The following is an 18645-nucleotide window of genomic DNA, read 5'->3' as shown; positions in this document are numbered from 1 at the left end:
TGTGTCATCTTAGTTGCTTGGGTAGGTAAGGTGGACTGACCTGGGTGGTGTTAGGGTACCCGGATAGGGGCAGAAAACCTGGGGGTGGCAATTGATAGGTGCCCCTAGTATTTTTGGTGGATTTGGGGGGGGGGTTCCCATTGGATATAATGAGGATTTCGGGCAGCCCCAAACCCCACCTCTGTGGGGTGGCAGCACCCCCAAAGTGGGTCTGGGGACATGGCAAAAATGGCCTCAGTCCTTCCCAGGCATCCCCGGATTGATAGGAGTGGTGGGGTTTTTTTTAGGATTTTCTAAGGATCTTCTAATAAATATCTCTCATAGGGATTGCTGCTGGCTTAACCAAACCCAGTGACACTGACACACAAGGTTTCAGCAGACCCATAATTGCACTTGGGAGGTGCTGGGGTGGCCCAGAGCAAGGGTGCTAACCACCCCCATGGGTTGCTAACCCATGGGGTACAGGGTTTTGTTGTTTCTGAGGTGTTCTTAGTGTAGATTCTTTGGTAGCATATAAGATATCCTGCCGCCCCAATTACTAAAAGAAATACGTGCGCCCGAGTTTGGAAAGTGGTGGGAGAGGCTTCTTAAAGCCTTTTGCAGGCTGTAGCAGCCCCGCGGGGGAAGGAGCGGCAGGGCGGTATCCTGCCACCCCGATTACTAAAAGAAATTCGTGCGCCCGAGTTTGGAAAGCGGCGGGAGGGGTAAGTAAACCCTCCCCCACCCTTAAAGGAACCCCCCACCCCAATCCACCTGAACCCGGACCGCCCTTGTCCGAATTGTTCAGTAGGCCTGTAGAATGGCCTCCAGACCGGTCCGGGCACATCACTAAACCTGAGCTAAATCCTGGAGAGGTTTATGTGGTCAGTATCCTCCACCATGAAGACAGATGCAAGTAACTCATTCAGCTTCTCTGCAAACTCCTTATCCTCCTTAATAATCCCTTTCACACCCTCATAATCTAAGGAGCCAGCCACCTCCCTGGCAGGTTTTCTACTTCGGATATATTTAAAGAAGTTTTTGTTATTCCTCTTGACACTCCTAGCTATATGCTCCTCAAACTGTCTTTTTGCATCCCTTATTGTCTCCTTCCATTTCTTTTGCCAGTGTTTATGTTCCTTTCTCTTCATTTGAGGAGGACTTGCATTTTCTGAAGGAAGTCTTCTTCCCTTTAAAGCTTCTCTAACTCTCCTTGTTAGCCATGCTGGCGTCCTCCTGAACTTGGTGGTACTTTTCCTCCTTCTTGGTATACATTCCAAGTGTGCTTCTAGTGTTGTGGTTTTAAATAAGTTCTGTGTTTTCTGGAGTGATTTGACCCTCCTGACCTTCCCTTTCAACTTCATTTTTACCAGTCCTCCCATTTTTGAGAAGCTGCCTCTTCTGAAGTCCAACACATTTGTGCTGGACTTCCTTGACAATTCTCCACTTGCACATATGCTTAATTGGATCACTCTATAGTCACTGCTATCCAATGGTTCTACAACTCTGACTTCTCGCATCAGGTGCTGGGCACCACTCAGGATTAAGTCCAAGGTCGCCATCTCTCTGGTTGGTTCCACAACTAATTGTTCTAAGGCACAGTCATTTAGCATGTCTAGAAATTTGGCCCCCTTTTCCTTACCTGAATGTGAATTTACCCAGTGGTATATGGGTCGCTATGTGGTCACTAAGAGTTGACACAGACTTGACGACACCTAATCAATCAACCAACCAATCAACCAACCAATGTGTGGGTAGTTAAAGTTATCCATTATTACTGCCCTGTCTCTCTTTGACACCTCTCTTATTTGCTTCTCCAAATCCAGGTCACTCTCAGTACTTTGATCCAGAAGGCGATAGCACGTCCCTAGTAACACATTTCCTTTCAATCCTTGTCATGTTACCCATAATGGTTCTGTGGAGGACTCTGGTCCATCTAGGTTTTCTAGCTTATTGAATCTATCCCTTCTTTGATATACAGTGGTACTCCTTTCCCAATCCTCCCCTCCCTGTCCCTTCTGTAGAGTTTATATCCAGGAATAATAGTGTCCCACTCGTTTTCACCGTTCCACCAGGTTTCCATTACACCCACTATAACTATGTTTTCATTAGTAACCAGGCACTCCAGCTCACCCATCTTTGCTTGGAGACTTCTGGCATTGGTATATAGACACCTATACACCACATCCCTCACCTGGTATTGGCATATGCTATCCCCATTACCATCATTTTACCTATTTAGCAAGCTGTCATCTATTGCTTTCTGTCCACCTCCTGGGTGTACTCTGTCCCCTTCTGGTTTATCCGAAATGTGCACCCTCAGGGGATTTTGCTGGATGAACCAGATACCACCCAGTTCCAGTCGGCAATCCCTCGGGCATCATTTTAAATGCTGCTCTGCGACCTTCTTGATTTTAAGTGACAGCAGTCTGGTTCCATCTTGGTTCAAGTGGAGCCCATCCCTTTTGTAAAGGCTTCGCTTCCCCAAAAATGTATCCAGTGCCTAACAAATCTAAACCCCTCCTCCTGGCACCAACGTCTTATCCACACATTGAAACCCCTCAGCTCTGCCTGTGTCACTGTCTCATGTGGGACAAGAAGCATTTCAGAGAATGCTACCCTGAGGGTCCTGGACTTCAATATGCTACCTAGCAGCCTACATTTGGCTTCCAGGACCTCCCAACTGCATTCCCTATCATTGTTGGTGCCAGTGTGCACCACCACAGCTGACTCCTCCCCAGCACTGCCTAATAGCCTACCTAGATGCAGCGTGACGTCCACAACCTTCGCACCAGGCAGGCAAGTCACCGTGAGGTCTACATGCGGGTCACAGACCCATCTCTCTATGCCCCTAATGATTGAATCACCCACCACTAGGAGGTCCCCACCCCATGGAGAACTATCCTCTGTGCGAGAGTATATGGGCTCATCACCCAAGGAAGGGGTCCCTGCTAAGGGAGTGTTTCCTTCTTCCTCAGACTGATGTTCTCCTTCTCCGAGACCTTCACATTCCATGACAGTAGAAGTGCTGTCAGCCTGGGAATGGGATGCCTCTATCACATTCCCAAGGGTCTCATCTACACACCTCTCTTCCTCCCTGAGCTTCTCCAAGTCAGCCACCTTGACCCCAAGGGAACAAACCTGTTCCCTGAGATCCAGGAGCTCTTTGCACTGAACACACACCCAGGACCTCTGCCCCTCATGCAGATAGTCATACAAGTGACACTCTGTGCAATACACTAGGAAGCACCCCATACCCTACTGGCATTCTACTTTCATAACTGGTTTGATTGGATATTTAGAGTTCACTTGAAGCTATGTAGTTGTTCACTTGAAGCTATGTACTGGATGCAGTTGTCAGCTAATTAAAGGTTATTAGCTTTGTCCTCCAAGAAAATTACAGAAGCCAGGTAGTACTCAACTTATTCTTGTGCTGGGTGTCTCCTCTGTGATGCAGAGGGACCACTTGTGTTGTGTGCCTCCCTACAGAACTCCCCTCCAATCTCCTGCTAAACTCCAGAAAAACTCTTTTGATATCTGTTTGTAAAGCTCCTCTGGTCTGAATCTTTTTTTCGTAACCAGCAGGCAAACAGACTCCCCTCAGGAATGTGACCAGTGTTCCTTCTAACAGGGACCTATAATCCCCAAGCAAAAGCCATTGCAGCTGGGGATTCTGGGAGCTGTAGTCAACAACATCTGGGAATCCCTGTTAGAGGGAACACTTAATGTGACCCCTCCCACAAGCTGAGGCACTCACCTGGAATGAATCCCCCACTCAGGCTACTCCTGCCAAACACACAAACACTTCCAGCCAGCCAGAAATTAAACCCTAGAAAATTACTGGGCCTAACTTAGCTTTTCCTCTCCCTTTCGTCTTCTTTGTGATGTATTTTTTTAATTCCTTGCTGTGTTCCTTTGCTTGCGATCTTCTTTAGGAGAGAAATACAAACTTGTTGCTTCCTCTTTTTTTTCAAGACCAGCAGGCAAACTCTCCTCAGGGATGTGACTTCCAGCACACTCTCGGGATTCTGGATGTGATTTTATTTTGTAAACATTGGAAGAGGGCTAATCTGTTCAGCAGTCAAGAGGTATGATAATACCCAGGATTACTCCATTGTTGCCTGTGAGTAGCTGTTGCTTTTAAAACTTGACAAGATGACCATATAGTGGCAAAAATAACCTGGAAATCTGGTCTGCAGATGGTACAGCAAGTCTTTTGTCTATGAGTGCATACTGATAATCACTCATCAACTACATTTTAACATACTTCAAACATTATTTTGAATTCTTAATCTGCACAATTACAGAGCAGTATAAGTAGAAGGGTAAACTTGCTTCACCCTTTTAACATGCCTTATGAGTTGAATAAGTCTTCTAATTGCCTTACTGACCAGGAGCATGACAACAGAGTGGTAACGATAGGCCAATTGATTAAAAGAAGCAGTATGTGGCACCTCATCCATTTGAAATTTCAAATATGTACTATTGGCAAAGAAAACACCATTTCACCGGTAACAATATATACTTGGGGCATGATTATTAGTGGGGTCAAAACTGCTCTCCAGTCCTCACATTGGTGGCCACTGAGAGTAATGTCCCACACTCCTTGAGAAACAATATCAGTGATGTACTTGTAAATTCTGAAGTGCAGGCACTCTCTATGACAGCCACCATGGCTATGCTCACCCCAACAGCCAAAGAAGCTGAGAAGTACCGGTGCTCCATCCCTGCACATCCCCTCTCCACTACATCCCTGTACAATATGGACACACAAATATATTGTGCAACCCAGCCCATCTATTCCCCTTCCATCACAGTGTGACAGGTATTTTGTTGATTGTTTTATTAAAGACTATTTTAACCAGAAATGCAACATCCACCAATCCATGTACAGTTATCACTTCTGAGGGGCTTTCATGTGAGGTCAGGAAAAAAAAGATGTTAAAGGGAAGATTTCCTTCCTGCTTTCCTTCTCAAAAGCTTTGGCTGTATGACCTCAAAATAATTAGCACCAGCTAAATGTCCAACTGGGAAAAGGTCAACCACAGGAAAAAATATATTGCAGAGGTGCAAACTGAGTTGCACCCGCTGTACCAAATTTGCTGGGTCAGAGGAGAGGAAATGTGTATTTCTCACAAATAGGATGTAATTACTATAAAAATCACAAAGAATTCAAAATCTGGAAAGATTGCAGAACTATATGTCCAAGAACCTTGAACTAAGTGCATGAGGTGAAGAGGCAAAGTCTATACCCAGAAGCTGAGAACGAGTTAGGTAACTTTGTAGCTTCGTCCTCCTATGCATGTTTTTGCTGGGGAGTGTCGCTGAGTTCAGCAGAGCTTTTTTCCACAGACTGCAAACTTAACTGAACAGAGCAGGAAGTAGAACAAGCCTTGCCTCCTCCCCCTTATTGTACAGAGATATGTCTTCTTGATAAAAGAAACTGAAAGCCCTTTATATCTTTGCCTCCCAGCAGTCATGGCTACAGCTGCTGAGGCTGTCAACCCTGTTAAAAATTTGCAGGATGAATTGACATGTTGCCTTTGTCTGGACTATTTTAAACAACCAGTATTGGTTACAAAATGTTCCCACAACTTTTGCAAAGAGTGCATCTCTCAACACTGCAAGGAGACCGGGGCCAAGGCATCCTGCCCCAAGTGCAGGGGTGAGCTTCATCCACAAAATTTGGTAGACAACAGACAACTTGCCAACATAGTGGAAACCTTCCAGCATATTAAGGAAACACCAAGGACATGGGGAAGGGATCAAGAGAAGTGCCAAGAAATCCTAAAACTCTTCTTGGAAGAGAAGAAAGAAGCTAGTGGATGCCAGACTCTGAAGTTGTCAGCTGGACTTCTGGATCAGCACAAGGTACATACCTGCTTGATTAAGATGCTGTTTGTACATGAAAGATTGTTACTGAATGACTGCAAAACTGAGTAATGCCTTGCATGTGGGGGAAAACCACAGATATAATACCACAAGTTAAAGTTTCATAGACAATCAGCTATAATTGAAAAAGGAGGGACAAATGTCCCTGGGCCCCTGAGAGGGACCCTGCTGTCTAGGCAACAGCTTGCTCTTCACTTTTGTGGGTGGGGAATGTGTGATATTCTTTGCACAGGAGCAAGAGAAAAGGTGTGCAGGGAATGTTTTGTTTTTTACAAGGATAAGATCTAATTTCTTCAGGATGAGACTAAGGCTGCAGTCTTCTTCACTTACCTGGGAAGAAGTCCCATTGAACTCGGTGAGACATCTGAGTAGGCATGTGTAGAACTGCATTGCAAGGGCACAATCCTATGCACACTATTGACTTGGGAGTGAGTCTCACTGAACTTTTTGGGGAGGGGGGGAATTGCAAGCCAAAGAAAAGAATGGTAGGGGACCCTGTGGACGGAAAAATAGCTTGGCTGGGAGATTCTGAGTAGCAAAATTTCCAGAAGAAGGGTTAAGTGCCCCTCCTTGAACATTCTACCACATAAGGTATAGCCTCCCATGGCTGCTCTTCATTAATTTTTATTTTAAAAAGATAGGGGATTGTTAACACGCATCTGCTATGTTATGTCTAGTTTGGCTTTACATGCATTCATGCTAGAGAATCCAGAAAGCAAACGATGAAATCAGGGGTGCAATAATTATTTAGAATATGTATATATTACTTTTCAAACAACAACAACAAAAGTTCCCCAAAGTGGTTTACAAAGAAAAAGGAATGAGAAAGTAGGTCACCATCCCAAAGGGCCACACACACATTTAAACAGCAGCGACAACAGGGCGGGGGGAGACACCAGCAACAGCCGCTCCTGGGAGGAGCACTGCTAGAAAATGAAGATGAACCGTGATAGACTGTTATTTCATGGCCACTGCTTACAGGTTTCCGTTCACCCCTGTCATACCATGGATATATCTGCCAGCTGAAAGTAGCACTCCATGCATGTGATGATGGAGTGGGCTCTAGTCAACAGAAGTGTATGCCATAACATCTCTTAGCCTTTGCGGTGCCGAGACAAAAACAACTTATCGTTGTTGCTGCCACGGACAAACGCAACTACTCTTCTGGAAACAAAGCTGAGTGTGTCTCTGAACTTGTGCAGAATGTTTTTCCCTCTTTACCCACGGAAATAACCCCACTCTCAAAATCTAGGATTACTGGATAGCGGCTTCCCAATCCCAAAGCATACTTTGCTAACCCATCGCTTTCCATTGTGGGGAGTGGCGGAGAACAGCGACAGTCAGTACCCCAAATTTAAAATCCTTGCGGCCGGCCTGCAGCAGCCCACTCACCGCACCGGAAGGTGCGCGGGAAGGAAGGAAGCAGAGACACTGCTGTTCATGCAGTCTTCCCTTCCAGGGGCGCTCTGCATACCCAGTGGTGCACCGCACCTTTGCACCGGAGGCCCAAGGAAGAGTCAGACCCTCCCTCCCCACTCGGGGAGCCCGCCCGGCCGGCCCAAGGGGCGGGGACGCCTCCGTAGTTGTCGCAGCAACCACTTTCTGTGCTCCGGTGTCTGCTATGGCTTGGGCTGCCAGAGGCGACAGAGTGGCCGTGTGGCTGAAAGCGGAGGACCTGCAGTGCTCCATCTGCCTGAGCCTGCTCTCCATCCCGGCCACGCTGCTATGCGGCCACAGCTTCTGCCTGGGCTGCCTCCAGCAGTGGGTGGAAAAGAAGGCGGAAGGCCGAGGCCTCTGCTGCCCCAATTGCCAGCGCGGCATTCTCCACAAGAAGCTGCCTGAACGCAACATCTTGCTGGAGGCGCTGCTGGAGCAATATCGGCGCGCGGCTTCGGAAGACGCGCTTCCAGCGGGAGGGTCACCCTTATGGCCCTTTCCGCTACATGTCCTCCGTGGCGGGTGGTGTGGTGGTTGGCAGCCCGCCGCAGCCAAGCAAGAGGCGCAGGTGAGGGGCCGGTGCTTGCTTCTAACACAAGGGAAGTAGAGAAAGAGGGGTGGTGGGTGGTGGGGTTGACCTCTAACTAGAAGTCGCCCACTACCAACTCGCGGGCGTTTGCGACGCGACCTAGCTGTGGGTGGTCTGTGGGAGGGGAGAGGCAGTCTGACTCTGCACATGCTCAGGAAATGACTACTACTGAGGGACCCAACTGTGCACCATGGAACCCCCTGTTTGTGACGCTTTTGTGTACATGCCCGCTCCATCTCCAATATGCAGATAATACTGACTTGCTTGAGATAAACGATGTACAATGTTTTCATTCAATCCCAATATAATTATCTTCGCAAGAATTCGCTGACTTCCAGGAGAAACATTTTGGAATAAACACATGACTTCTAGTAATGTCTTATTACTTACTACAACCAGTAAAAGGGCTTTTGGTTTGCAAGTGTTCCTCTCCTGTACCATGAAATGACCATGCACTCCCCCTTCACTACTTGCTAGTTGATGTCCAGAAGAGCTGCTTTGTTTTGAGTATGTAATAGTGTTGCTTCCATAAACTCCTAAAAAGACAAATTCTAGGAGACTGAATGAGATAGACGAACGAAGATATCTAGTGCTAAATGTTTCGTGGGTTTTTTTTGATGTGTTACTCGCGTTCCATGGAAATCTAACACGGATGGAAGTCCAGTGAACTGAAACAATATAGCTCCCCCCCCCCCCCAAATCATTCTGTGAAAGTTCAGACTTTCTGTCTGTAAACAAGACTTTCTGACTGGGCGGTTTATTGTCAACTGCCGAGAGAAATAGGTTTGGGGTGGTATATAAATATGTTAAATAAAAAATAAAATACCAGGGGAAACTTGAAAGGCATCATTTCCCATGCTTTTCCAATAGGAGAGTTTTTCCACATTTTCCAGAAAATTAATTTTCCCAGAGTTTTTTATTTTTCTGGTAGTGTGGTAGTCTGGAACCTACCTACTAAACAGCATGTTTATATCTTTCGTGGCTTGGTCTGAGAGTCAGTTAGTGAACGAGTGAAACCCAAGTGACTTTAGATAGACAGATAGATGTTAGTAGACTGATAGATGTTAACAGGTTGGAGCCCTTGCACTTGAAACCGATTCTAGCGTTCAATCTAAAACTGAGGCAAGCCCTGGGCAGGAACTGAGACAAATTGCTGACTTTACGGTATACTCTCTAAAGGTGTTTTCCACTCCCATCATCACCTGTGAATCCCACTCAGGGTTTAACTGGTGCCAGAGCTCAAAAGGGCTTAGCTCCAGAACCCCGCAAATGGTTTTATGCAAAAAATAACATGATTCTAAACATGTCCAAAGTGTCTTTCTTTGAATCACACTTGGGAGTGGCCTTACAGTGCCCTGCAGTTTCAAAGGGACTTCCAGATCAGCATGTTCAGGACTGGAGCCTTAGACTTCTTTGTGCTTGAAATGGAAAGATCACATAATGCCCCCCTGCCACTGGTTGATGTCACCCAAGACACACATACCACTCTATTTGTCTAAAACTCCTAGCTTCTTCTTTTCTTTAATCAAGTCCTTTCCTGGTTTCCAGCACAGCTAAGATTTTTGAATTAACTGCTCTAGTCTGCCAGTTTCAAAGGGCCTTCTCATTCGAACTGGTTGGTTAGGAAAATTAGCTCCACTCAAGTGTGAATTTAAGTTGTACAATTCCCCCTTGGGGGAAAAAGCAGCTTGAGAGAGGCAAGTTTGAGTGGACAAGTGGGTGGCAGGAATTCAGATGTCTGTATTTTCCTCAGGGGCACCCCAAAGTACTGGAGTGCCTGAAGCGAGGTGTCAAATCCAGCTTTGTCCCATGCTCCTGTGGGGAGCCTCCCCCCCTCGTTTCTAAACTGACCCTTACAAGCTCAAAAGTGGCATAGGGAACAAGGCAGAGGGAAAGTTGCCAGCAGCCTCATCTTGCTATTCTTGCAGGATTTACAGGGGGTGGGAGGAGAAGAGGGCAACCTTCCCTTTGCCCAAGTTCCTTCCAAAGCTTGCAAGTTTCCAATTAGTCCTGAAGTTTCAGTGGGGCAGGGCATCTTGCCATCCTGCTAGCACCCCAATATTTCATTGCCTGAGGCAACCACCTCACCTTGTCTCATTAACCAACTGCCCCTGCCAGCACTAGGACCGCAATGTATTGCTGGGAAAACTGCCGGTAGCATGAGGCATTAACATCCAGCCCGATGAAGAATTTTGAGAACCCTTTCTAATGGGCCAACATGACTACCTATGGTTTTTGTGTCATTTTATGGTGCTTTCTATACAAGGAGCTACTTGAATTATTTATTTATATACTGTATGTTTTTATCACACTTTTCTAAAACAAGCTTACACAAAGCAGTTTACCTAGATTAAAACATAGAAGAAGAAATCCATAAAAAGAAAAGAGGAACCAAACAAAATGATATATGTAGCAGAATAAGAGCAGTAGTTAAAATATAACTTAAATTAGGTTCTCTTTGGTCATAAATGTAGCATTACAACATAAATTATGGTGTCCTTGGTTGCCACCAATCAGATCTGAGTTAGCAGCAAACTGAAGAGTGGGGTCCGCAGTGATGGCATCAAGGTCTGGACAGGTTCATATGGGGCACAGGTGTTCCTTGAATAAGACTGTGCATTATTTGGAAGTATTTTTGGGTGAAATAAGCATGGCTTCTCATGTAAATATGTTTAAGATAGAGGAGTAAATGTTTTGTACATTTTTCACTCTTTAGGATATGGTGAAAATAAGTGACATCTCCAAACAAACTGAAGGGGCCTTAGAGGCAATTATCAACTGGACAAAGGAGAAAACTGAAATAAAGGTTGTTGTCACAATCCACTTGGTTTCTACCTCCTGGAACATCTGATGTCCATTTCAGACTATTGTTTCTTTGCACAGGGAATATTCAGACATAGATCCCGCCACCGCCCCACCCCTCTCACGTGTTCAATTGCAGGGGGATTACACTTTCCCTCCAACATCTACAGCCTTCCCTCTCCTGAACACATTTATGTGTTCAGTAGAATTAAGTGGTAAAATTGTTCTTGGACTGTACCATATTAATCTGTTTGTGATCGGTCACACATTTGAACATTCCCTTACGTGAAAAACCTCTTTCTTCATAGGAAACTAGTATATTGGAGTCTATCTCCAATATGCTTTCCCTCTGTGTGCAAGAAATATTTGCTATGGGGGCTTTGTTATGCCATGCAACCTGTATTTATGTGTGTGTGTTCCTGTGTCTTAAAGCCCCCTATTCTAATCCAGATCAGATCCTCCATATGTGTAATTTTCCCAAGAAGAAGGAAGCACTCCAAGGTTAATGATGTGTCTAGTGTTAAGTCTACTTTACTCTTGAGAGTTCCTGACAGTAGGTTAGTGGGAGAGCTACTTTAGCCGAAAAGCATTTGAAGAGTTGGGAGTGGGGGTGGGGCACACACAGGTTTTAGGGCTTCTGTGTTTAGATAAGTCCTTAATCCGCTTCTTTTTCTTGTATTTCAGGATCATGTATCTCATATCAAAAGCTCAGTTGTAGAAGACTTCAGTTTTATAAAAAAGTACATTGATGATCAAGAAGAAATGATGCTAGAGGCTGTTGACCTAGAGTATACAGCAGTTCAACAGAAAATAAGCATAGTGAATGAGCAGCTTACTGCAAGAGTTGAAAAGCTTTTGGAGTTGCAAAATAACTTAGAAGAACTACAGAAGGTAAAAAAAAGTATGAGATTAACAGTGTGATCTTCTGCACATTTACTTGAAAGTAAGACCTATTGAACAAAGTGTGGCTTGCTGCAGTGTAGACAAGCACAGGATTGGGCTGCATGCCTTTGTGGCCTATACAGTTCACTAAACAGTTAACATAGCACCTTAAAAAATTAAGCTTACTTAAGAACATAAGAACAGCCCTGCTAGATCAAGCCAAAGGCCCATCCAGCCCAACATCCTGTTTCACACAGTAGCCCACCAGATGCCCCTGAGAAGCCCACAGGCAGGGAGTGATGGCTTGCCCTCTCTCCTGCTGTTACTCTCCTGCAACTGATATTGAGAGGCATCCTGCCTTGAGGCTGGAGGTGGCCTGTAGCCACCAGACTAGTAGCCATTGTTAGACCTGACCTCCACAAATTTGTCTAAGCCCCTTTTAAAGCCATCCAAGCTAGTGACCATCAACACATCCCGCAGCAGAGAATCCCATAGATCAGGTGCGGAGCCAGCCAAGTGGCGGCCTGGGTCCAGCCCCGCTTGGCGGCCCGCTCCACATACGCCGGTGCACGTGATGTCACGTGCATGGGGGCATGGCTCGGGCTCTGAACTACCTCCTCCCACACCCGGGCTGCTGAGAGCCTGGGCGAACTGTCCTCCAGTTATTTCAGGCAGCACTGACTGCCCAATAGAACGTTTTCCCCTTTCTCTCCCTCTCTGGAGGGAGAGAAACGGGAAAACGTCCTATCGAGCAGCCGACGCTGCCTGAAATGACGAGCTGAGAGCTCACTCAAGCTCGAGCTCTCAGCAGCCCGGACCATGCCCCTTTGTGTGTGACGTAATGCGCAAATGGGGCATGGCCTGGGCTGCCAAGAGCCCGAGCGAGCTCTTAGCTCATCATTTCCAGCAGCGTTGGCTGCCCAATAGGACATTTCCCCCTTTCTCTCTCTCCAGTCGGCGCTGCCGGAAATAACTGCGGAGAGTTTGCCCGGGTTCTCGGCACCATGGGAGGGGAGAGTTCGCTTTGGGCTCCTCTGGAGCCTGAGCCACGGGGCTTGGGCGGCCTTTTTCATTAGCAGCCCGAGTTCTTTGAACCCGTTCGCACAATAGTGGCTACACTCCTGTCATAGATTAATTATGCGGTGTGTGAAAAAGTACTTTTCTGTTGGTCCTAAATTTCCTGGCCATCAATATTATGGTTCCTTGGTTCTAGTGTGAGAGAAGGAGAAAGGTTTCTCTCTGTCCACTCTCTCTACTCCAGGCATTATTTATTTATTTATTTATTTATTTTACATTTTATATCCTGCTCTTCCTCCAAGGAGCCCAGAGCTGTGTACTACATACTTAGGTTTCTTACAGGTAACCAGTTCTTTAATCTTAAGCCCGCTGACTACCTAAGTAACATAATATTTCCTAAATTTAGGCATGCCTTGACTCTTGCACGTCTTAATGCTCTTCCAACAGCCATTCTTAAGGGAAGGTTCAAGGGGACTCCTTACTCTTCGCACCTCTGCCCTTGTGGCTCAGGTGCTGTTGAGTCTACTGTGCATTTTATTCTTTACTGTGACCTCTACAGGGATGCCTGTTTAGATTTTATTTCATGCTGGTTGTAGTCTTTTCCTGGCCGTTCGGATGACTTTTATCTTGATTTACTATTGTCTAAATTTGATACTATGAGTACTAATTCTGTGGCCAAGTTTTGTTATATTGCATGCAAGTTGCGTATTGCCATTTTATGATGTCTCTTCTTTTCTTTTTCTGTTCTGGTCGTTGATCGAAATAAAAGCTGACTTGACTTGACTTAGGTTTCTCTTCACAACAACCCTGTGAAGTAGGTTAGGCTGAGAGAGACTGGCCCAGAGTCACCAGGCTAGTTTCATGGCTGAATGGGGATTTGAACTCGGGTTGCCTCTTTTCAAAACTAAAAAGCCCCAGATGCTTCAGGCACCTGATCAGGAAGGTCCTTCAGGCACCTGATCATCTCGGTTGATCATCTTCTGCACCTTTTCCAGTTCTACAATGTCCTTCTTAAGATATGGTGATCGGAACTGTATGAAGTACTCCAAATGTGGCCACACCATAGATTTGTATAACAGCATTATAATAGTAACATTTGTATTTTCAATCTTCTTCCTAATGATCTTTAGCATGAAATTTGCCTTTTTCACAGCTACCGCGCACTGAGTCAACACTTTCAGTGAGCTGTCCACCATGACCCCAAGACTTATCTCCTTGTTATTCACTGACTGCTCAGACCCCATCAGTGCCTGTGTGAAGTTGAGGTTTTTTTGCCCCAATATGCATAACTTTACACTTGGTTACACTGAACCGCATTTGCCATTTTGTTGTCTACTCACCCAGTCTGGAGACACCCTTTTGGAGCAACTCACAATCTGTTGTGGATTTCACTACCCTAAATAGTTTAGTGTCATCTGCAAATTTGGCCACTTTGCTGCTTACCCCAACTTCTAGGTCATTTATGAACAAGTTAAAGAGCACTGGTCCCAGTACAAATCCCTGGGGGACCTTACTTCCCTCCATTGTGAAAAAAATGTCCATTTATTCCTACCCTCTGTTTCTTGTCCTTCAATCAGTTACCAATCCACACTTGAACCTGTCCCTTTATCCCATGATTGCTAAGTTTACTCAGGAGACTTTGGTAGGGAGCTTTGTCAAAAAAATTTGGAAGTCCATGATGTCAATCGGATCCCCTTTATCCACATGCTTGTTGACATTCTCAAAGAACTCTAAAAGGTTAGTGAGGCAAGACTTGCCCTTATAGAAACCATGCTGGTTCTCCTTCAGCAAGGCCTTTTCTTCTATATGTTTAACAATTTTGTCCTTAGGTATGCTTTCCACCAATTTTCATGGCACAGAAGTTGAGCTAACTGGTCTGTAGTTTCCTATATCCTCCTAGGATCCCTTTTTGAAAATCAGAATTACATTATCTACTTTCCAGTCCTCTGATTGTAGGGACAAGTTACATATTTTTGCAAGGAGGTATGCTTTCCACCAATTTTCATGGCACAGAAGTTGAGCTAACTGGTCTGTAGTTTCCTATATCCTCCTAGGATCCCTTTTTGAAAATCAGAATTACATTATCTACTTTCCAGTCCTCTGATTGTAGGGACAAGTTACATATTTTTGCAAGGAGGTCTGCAATTTAATATTTGAGTTCTTTAAAGACTCTCAAGTGCATGCCATCTGGCCCTGGCGATTTGTTAATTTTTTATTTTTCTAGACAATGTAGAACATCCTCTCTAGTGACCTCAAATTGGCCCAGTTCTTCTGCCTCCAAACCTGAGAAACTCAGTTCTGGAACAGGTATATGGCCGGTATCCTCCACAGTGAAGAACAAATGCAAATAACTCATTCAGCTTCTCTGCAATCTCCTTATCCTCCTTAATAATCCCTTTAATGCCCTCATCATCTAAGGGACCAACCGCCTCCCTGTCAGGTTTTCTACTTCTTTAAAGAAATTTTGTTATTCCCCTTGACACTTCTAGTTATATGCTCCTCAAACTCTCTTTTTGCATCCCTTGTTGTCCTCCTTGCATTTCTTATGACAGAGTTTATGTTCTTTTCTGTTCTCTTCATTTGGACAGGACTTCCATTTTCTAAAGGAAGACTTCTTCCTTTTCCTACTTTCCCTGCCTTCACTTGTTAGTCATGCTGGTGCTCTCCTGAACTTGGTGGTACCTTTCCTCCGTCTTGGTATACATTATTGTGGTTTTGAATAAGTTCCATGCTTTCTGGAGAGATTTGACCCTCCTGACTTTCAGCTTCTTTTTTACCAGCCCCCTCATTTTTGAGAAGTTTCCTCTTCTGAAGTCCATTGCATCTATGCTGGACTTTCTTGGCAGTGCTCCTCTTGCATATAAGCTGAATTGGATCAGACTATGTTCACGGTTCCCCAATGGTTCTACAACTGTGACATCTCGCACCAGGTCCTGGGCACCAGTCAGGATTAAGTCCAAGGTTGTCTTTTCTCTAGTTGGTTCCTCAACTATATATTCTAAGGTGTAGTCATTTAGCATGTATAGAAATGTGGCCCCTCTGTCAATACCCACACGTGAATTCACCTAGACTATATGAGAGTAATTGAAGTCACCCATTATCATAGCTCTGTCTCTCTTTGATGTCTCTCTGACATCCTTCTGCAACTCCAGGTCACTCTCAGCGTTTTGATCCAGAAGACAATAGCATGTCTCTAGTAACACATTTCCCCCCAGTCCTCGTATTGTTACCCATAATGATTCTGTGGAGGGCTCCAGTCCTTCTAGGTTTTCTAACCTGTTGGATTATTTCCCTTCTTTAATATGCAGTATTACTCCACCCACAATCTGCCCCTCCCTGTCCTTTCTGTAGAGTTTGTACCTTGGAATAACAGTGTCCCACTGCTTCTCACCAGTCCACCAGGTTTCTGTTATGCCCACTATATCTATGTTTTCGTTAGCATCTAGCTACTCCACCTCACCCATCTTGGCTCAATGCCACTTCTAGCATTGTTATATAAACACCTGTACACCGAGTCTGTTACCTGGCGTTGGCATGTGCTGCTATCTCCCTTACTCTCATTTGACCTTTTTGATCAGCTGTCATGTGTTTCCGTCTGCTCTACTCCTTGTTTTACCAGGAAGCAGAACCAGGACTGGGTTCTATGTCCTAGTCCTGAAGATGAAACAGTATGTCCATGTGATGGCTGCAACACAGACAGATCTAGTGAGTGTACTAATGATTCCCCCCACTTTTTTTGCTATAGCACCTTTGAGCAAAGCGGTATTTAAATATCCTTTCCCTCCATCCTCATCCCCCCTGCCTGTGTCATGTTTGTTGATGAGCTATGTATAGACTTGTGGATCATATTCACTTGGCACAAGGAATGGAATGGTTGCTAATTTTTCATTGTTTCTGTTATTTTATTATTAGAATGTCTCATCAGAACAAGAAGTTTATGTTGGTTCTCCTGTTGCAATGAATGAAGTTGCTCTTGACATTCAGAAGATCAATAGCATTGCATTTGCTGTACAAGAGTTCAAAAAAATGCTGGAAAAGTCAGGGTATCCAGTGCAGCTGCTACAAGGTGAGTGAGATTTGCATGTGTCTCTTGGCTCCCGTTAGTTAGAAATATGTTGTATTATTCTGAGCTAAGTACTCTTAAGTGGCACAGTGGGGAAATGCTTGACTAACAAGCAGAAGTTTGCTGGTTCGAATCCCCGCAGACAGCAGCGATATAGGAAGATGCTGAAAGGCATCATCTCATACTGCATGGGAGGAGGCAATGGTAAACCCCTCCTGTGAGAAAGGAAGAAGACCACAAAAAAAGAGAAAACCACAGGGCTCTATGGGCGTCAGGAGCTGAAATCAACTTGACAGCACACATTACCTTCATTCCAAGCTAAGGCTGCAACTCTTAAGTACATTTAGTCCCATTGAATTCAGTGGAATTTACATTTGAGTAAACATCTTAAGGATTGCATTATGAGTCCAGTAAACAAGTTTACTGAAGAAATAAAGCAGGGTCTGCATTCTTTGCAGCATAGTATAATGCTGTCAGGGAGAAACATTAAGAACGTAAGCATTTGTCTTACTGGATTAAAACTAAGTCCAGCATTTTGTCCCAATAGGAAAGACCAGCTAAATGCTCTTCGGAGGCAAACAGCAGGGCATGATAGAGATAACAAAGCCCAGCAGGCATCAGCTTAAATATTTGTAACTGTCCCCACCATTTCATATTCTCTTAAATTGCACAGCATAGGCATTGGTTTTTGAATTTTACTCCATTTTATGAATCTTTGCAATGACATTGCCAAGTATGTATCCTGTTCAGTGCCTCATGCATTGATACATGTGTTTATATTGTGTATTACTTTCTGTGTATTTTATATATATCCTGTAGCTATAAAAATGCAGCTACCTTTAGGATGCTTTCTTTTGTGTGTAGCTTGCTCCTGCAGGCACTCGTTCTCCACCTTTGTTTGTTTGTTTTTCCCTGCTTTGCTAATGCTATACACAACCCTATTTGCAATGCAGATGGAGGAGAGCTGGGCAGAAATCAGAGTATAGACCTAAACACAGTTACTTCCATGTAAGTCCTACTGAAATAAGTGGTATTCACTTCCAAGTAAATGTGCTTGGGGTCAAGGGCTGGCTGGCATCCAGACTGCCACTGTGGTCCTGCAATGAAGAAAGGTCCACATGCAAGAAGGTTGTGTAGCTGAACAGATACTCAAAGCTGTGCAGTCTCCTTGCGCTTGCACAACAAGGATAGCAGATAGCTTTGCATCATTCTCTGCAGCATAGGTGGACTGATGAAGTGTTCACAGCAGAAGGCATGCTACAAACAAGCGCAGCCTGTTGCATCAGCAGAACACTAGTCTGGAATGCAAGCTTTCAACTTTGCAGAACTAGCTGGTGCAACATCCTTTTTTTTTATATTGCCAAAACATGTGTCTCAAGGCAGTGTACACATAGATAAAAATTCAAAAGCCATCCTTGCACTAGGGCAACATGTTTGCAATAGAGCAGCATTCGTCTGGATGTCACCCAGAGGGTTAAACCAGTATTCGTTGATGTTTTACCAATCACACCTAGAATAGACTATCAGCTTTAGTCAGCAGATTAGTCAGTCAAAGCTTTGATTGTTGCACGGGGCAGTTTTTTTAATCAGCATGGACAAATGTTAGTGCAGTTGTTAGTTAAGGTGAAATAAGCTTGCAATAAGTTGTGAGCTGTTGTGAAATAAGCATACCTGCTTATTTCTTTGAGGCTATCTTGTCTCGAGTGTGTTATAATAACAGGAAATAAAACAAGAAAATACTAAAGACCCTTAATTTTTTAGAACAATGGCTGGTATTTTTATGATTAGCAAACATTTTGCAATTTCTCAAAAGGGTACTTATATTGAGATTTTGTATGTTTATATGAATTTAATTGGTTATATTGGCAGATGATTAATCAACAAATTCTTAAATTGGTAAGCCATTCTGGGCTTTATATTTACTGTGAAGTCCTGGAACTTCCACCATGTTTGGCAATTTTAGGTAGATGAGTAATGACACCTG

General features: G+C 44.5%; 1 protein-coding gene across 1 annotated transcript in view; it reads left to right on the top strand.

The window, feature by feature from the left end:
• RNF135 (ring finger protein 135) overlaps positions 1-18645 on the top strand; it is a 32843-nt gene that overhangs the window by 2208 nt on the left and 11990 nt on the right. The window contains exons 2-6 of the mRNA XM_053293467.1: positions 3915-4067; positions 5503-5850; positions 10614-10703; positions 11384-11590; positions 16511-16664. Of these exons, the coding sequence (XP_053149442.1) occupies positions 3915-4067; positions 5503-5850; positions 10614-10703; positions 11384-11590; positions 16511-16664 (952 nt within the window). The remainder of the gene's footprint in view (positions 1-3914; positions 4068-5502; positions 5851-10613; positions 10704-11383; positions 11591-16510; positions 16665-18645) is intronic.

Source organism: Hemicordylus capensis, chromosome 2 (assembly GCF_027244095.1).
Source record: "Hemicordylus capensis ecotype Gifberg chromosome 2, rHemCap1.1.pri, whole genome shotgun sequence".
Lineage (NCBI taxonomy): Eukaryota > Metazoa > Chordata > Lepidosauria > Squamata > Cordylidae > Hemicordylus > Hemicordylus capensis.
This window is presented reverse-complemented; position numbering and strand designations above follow the sequence as displayed.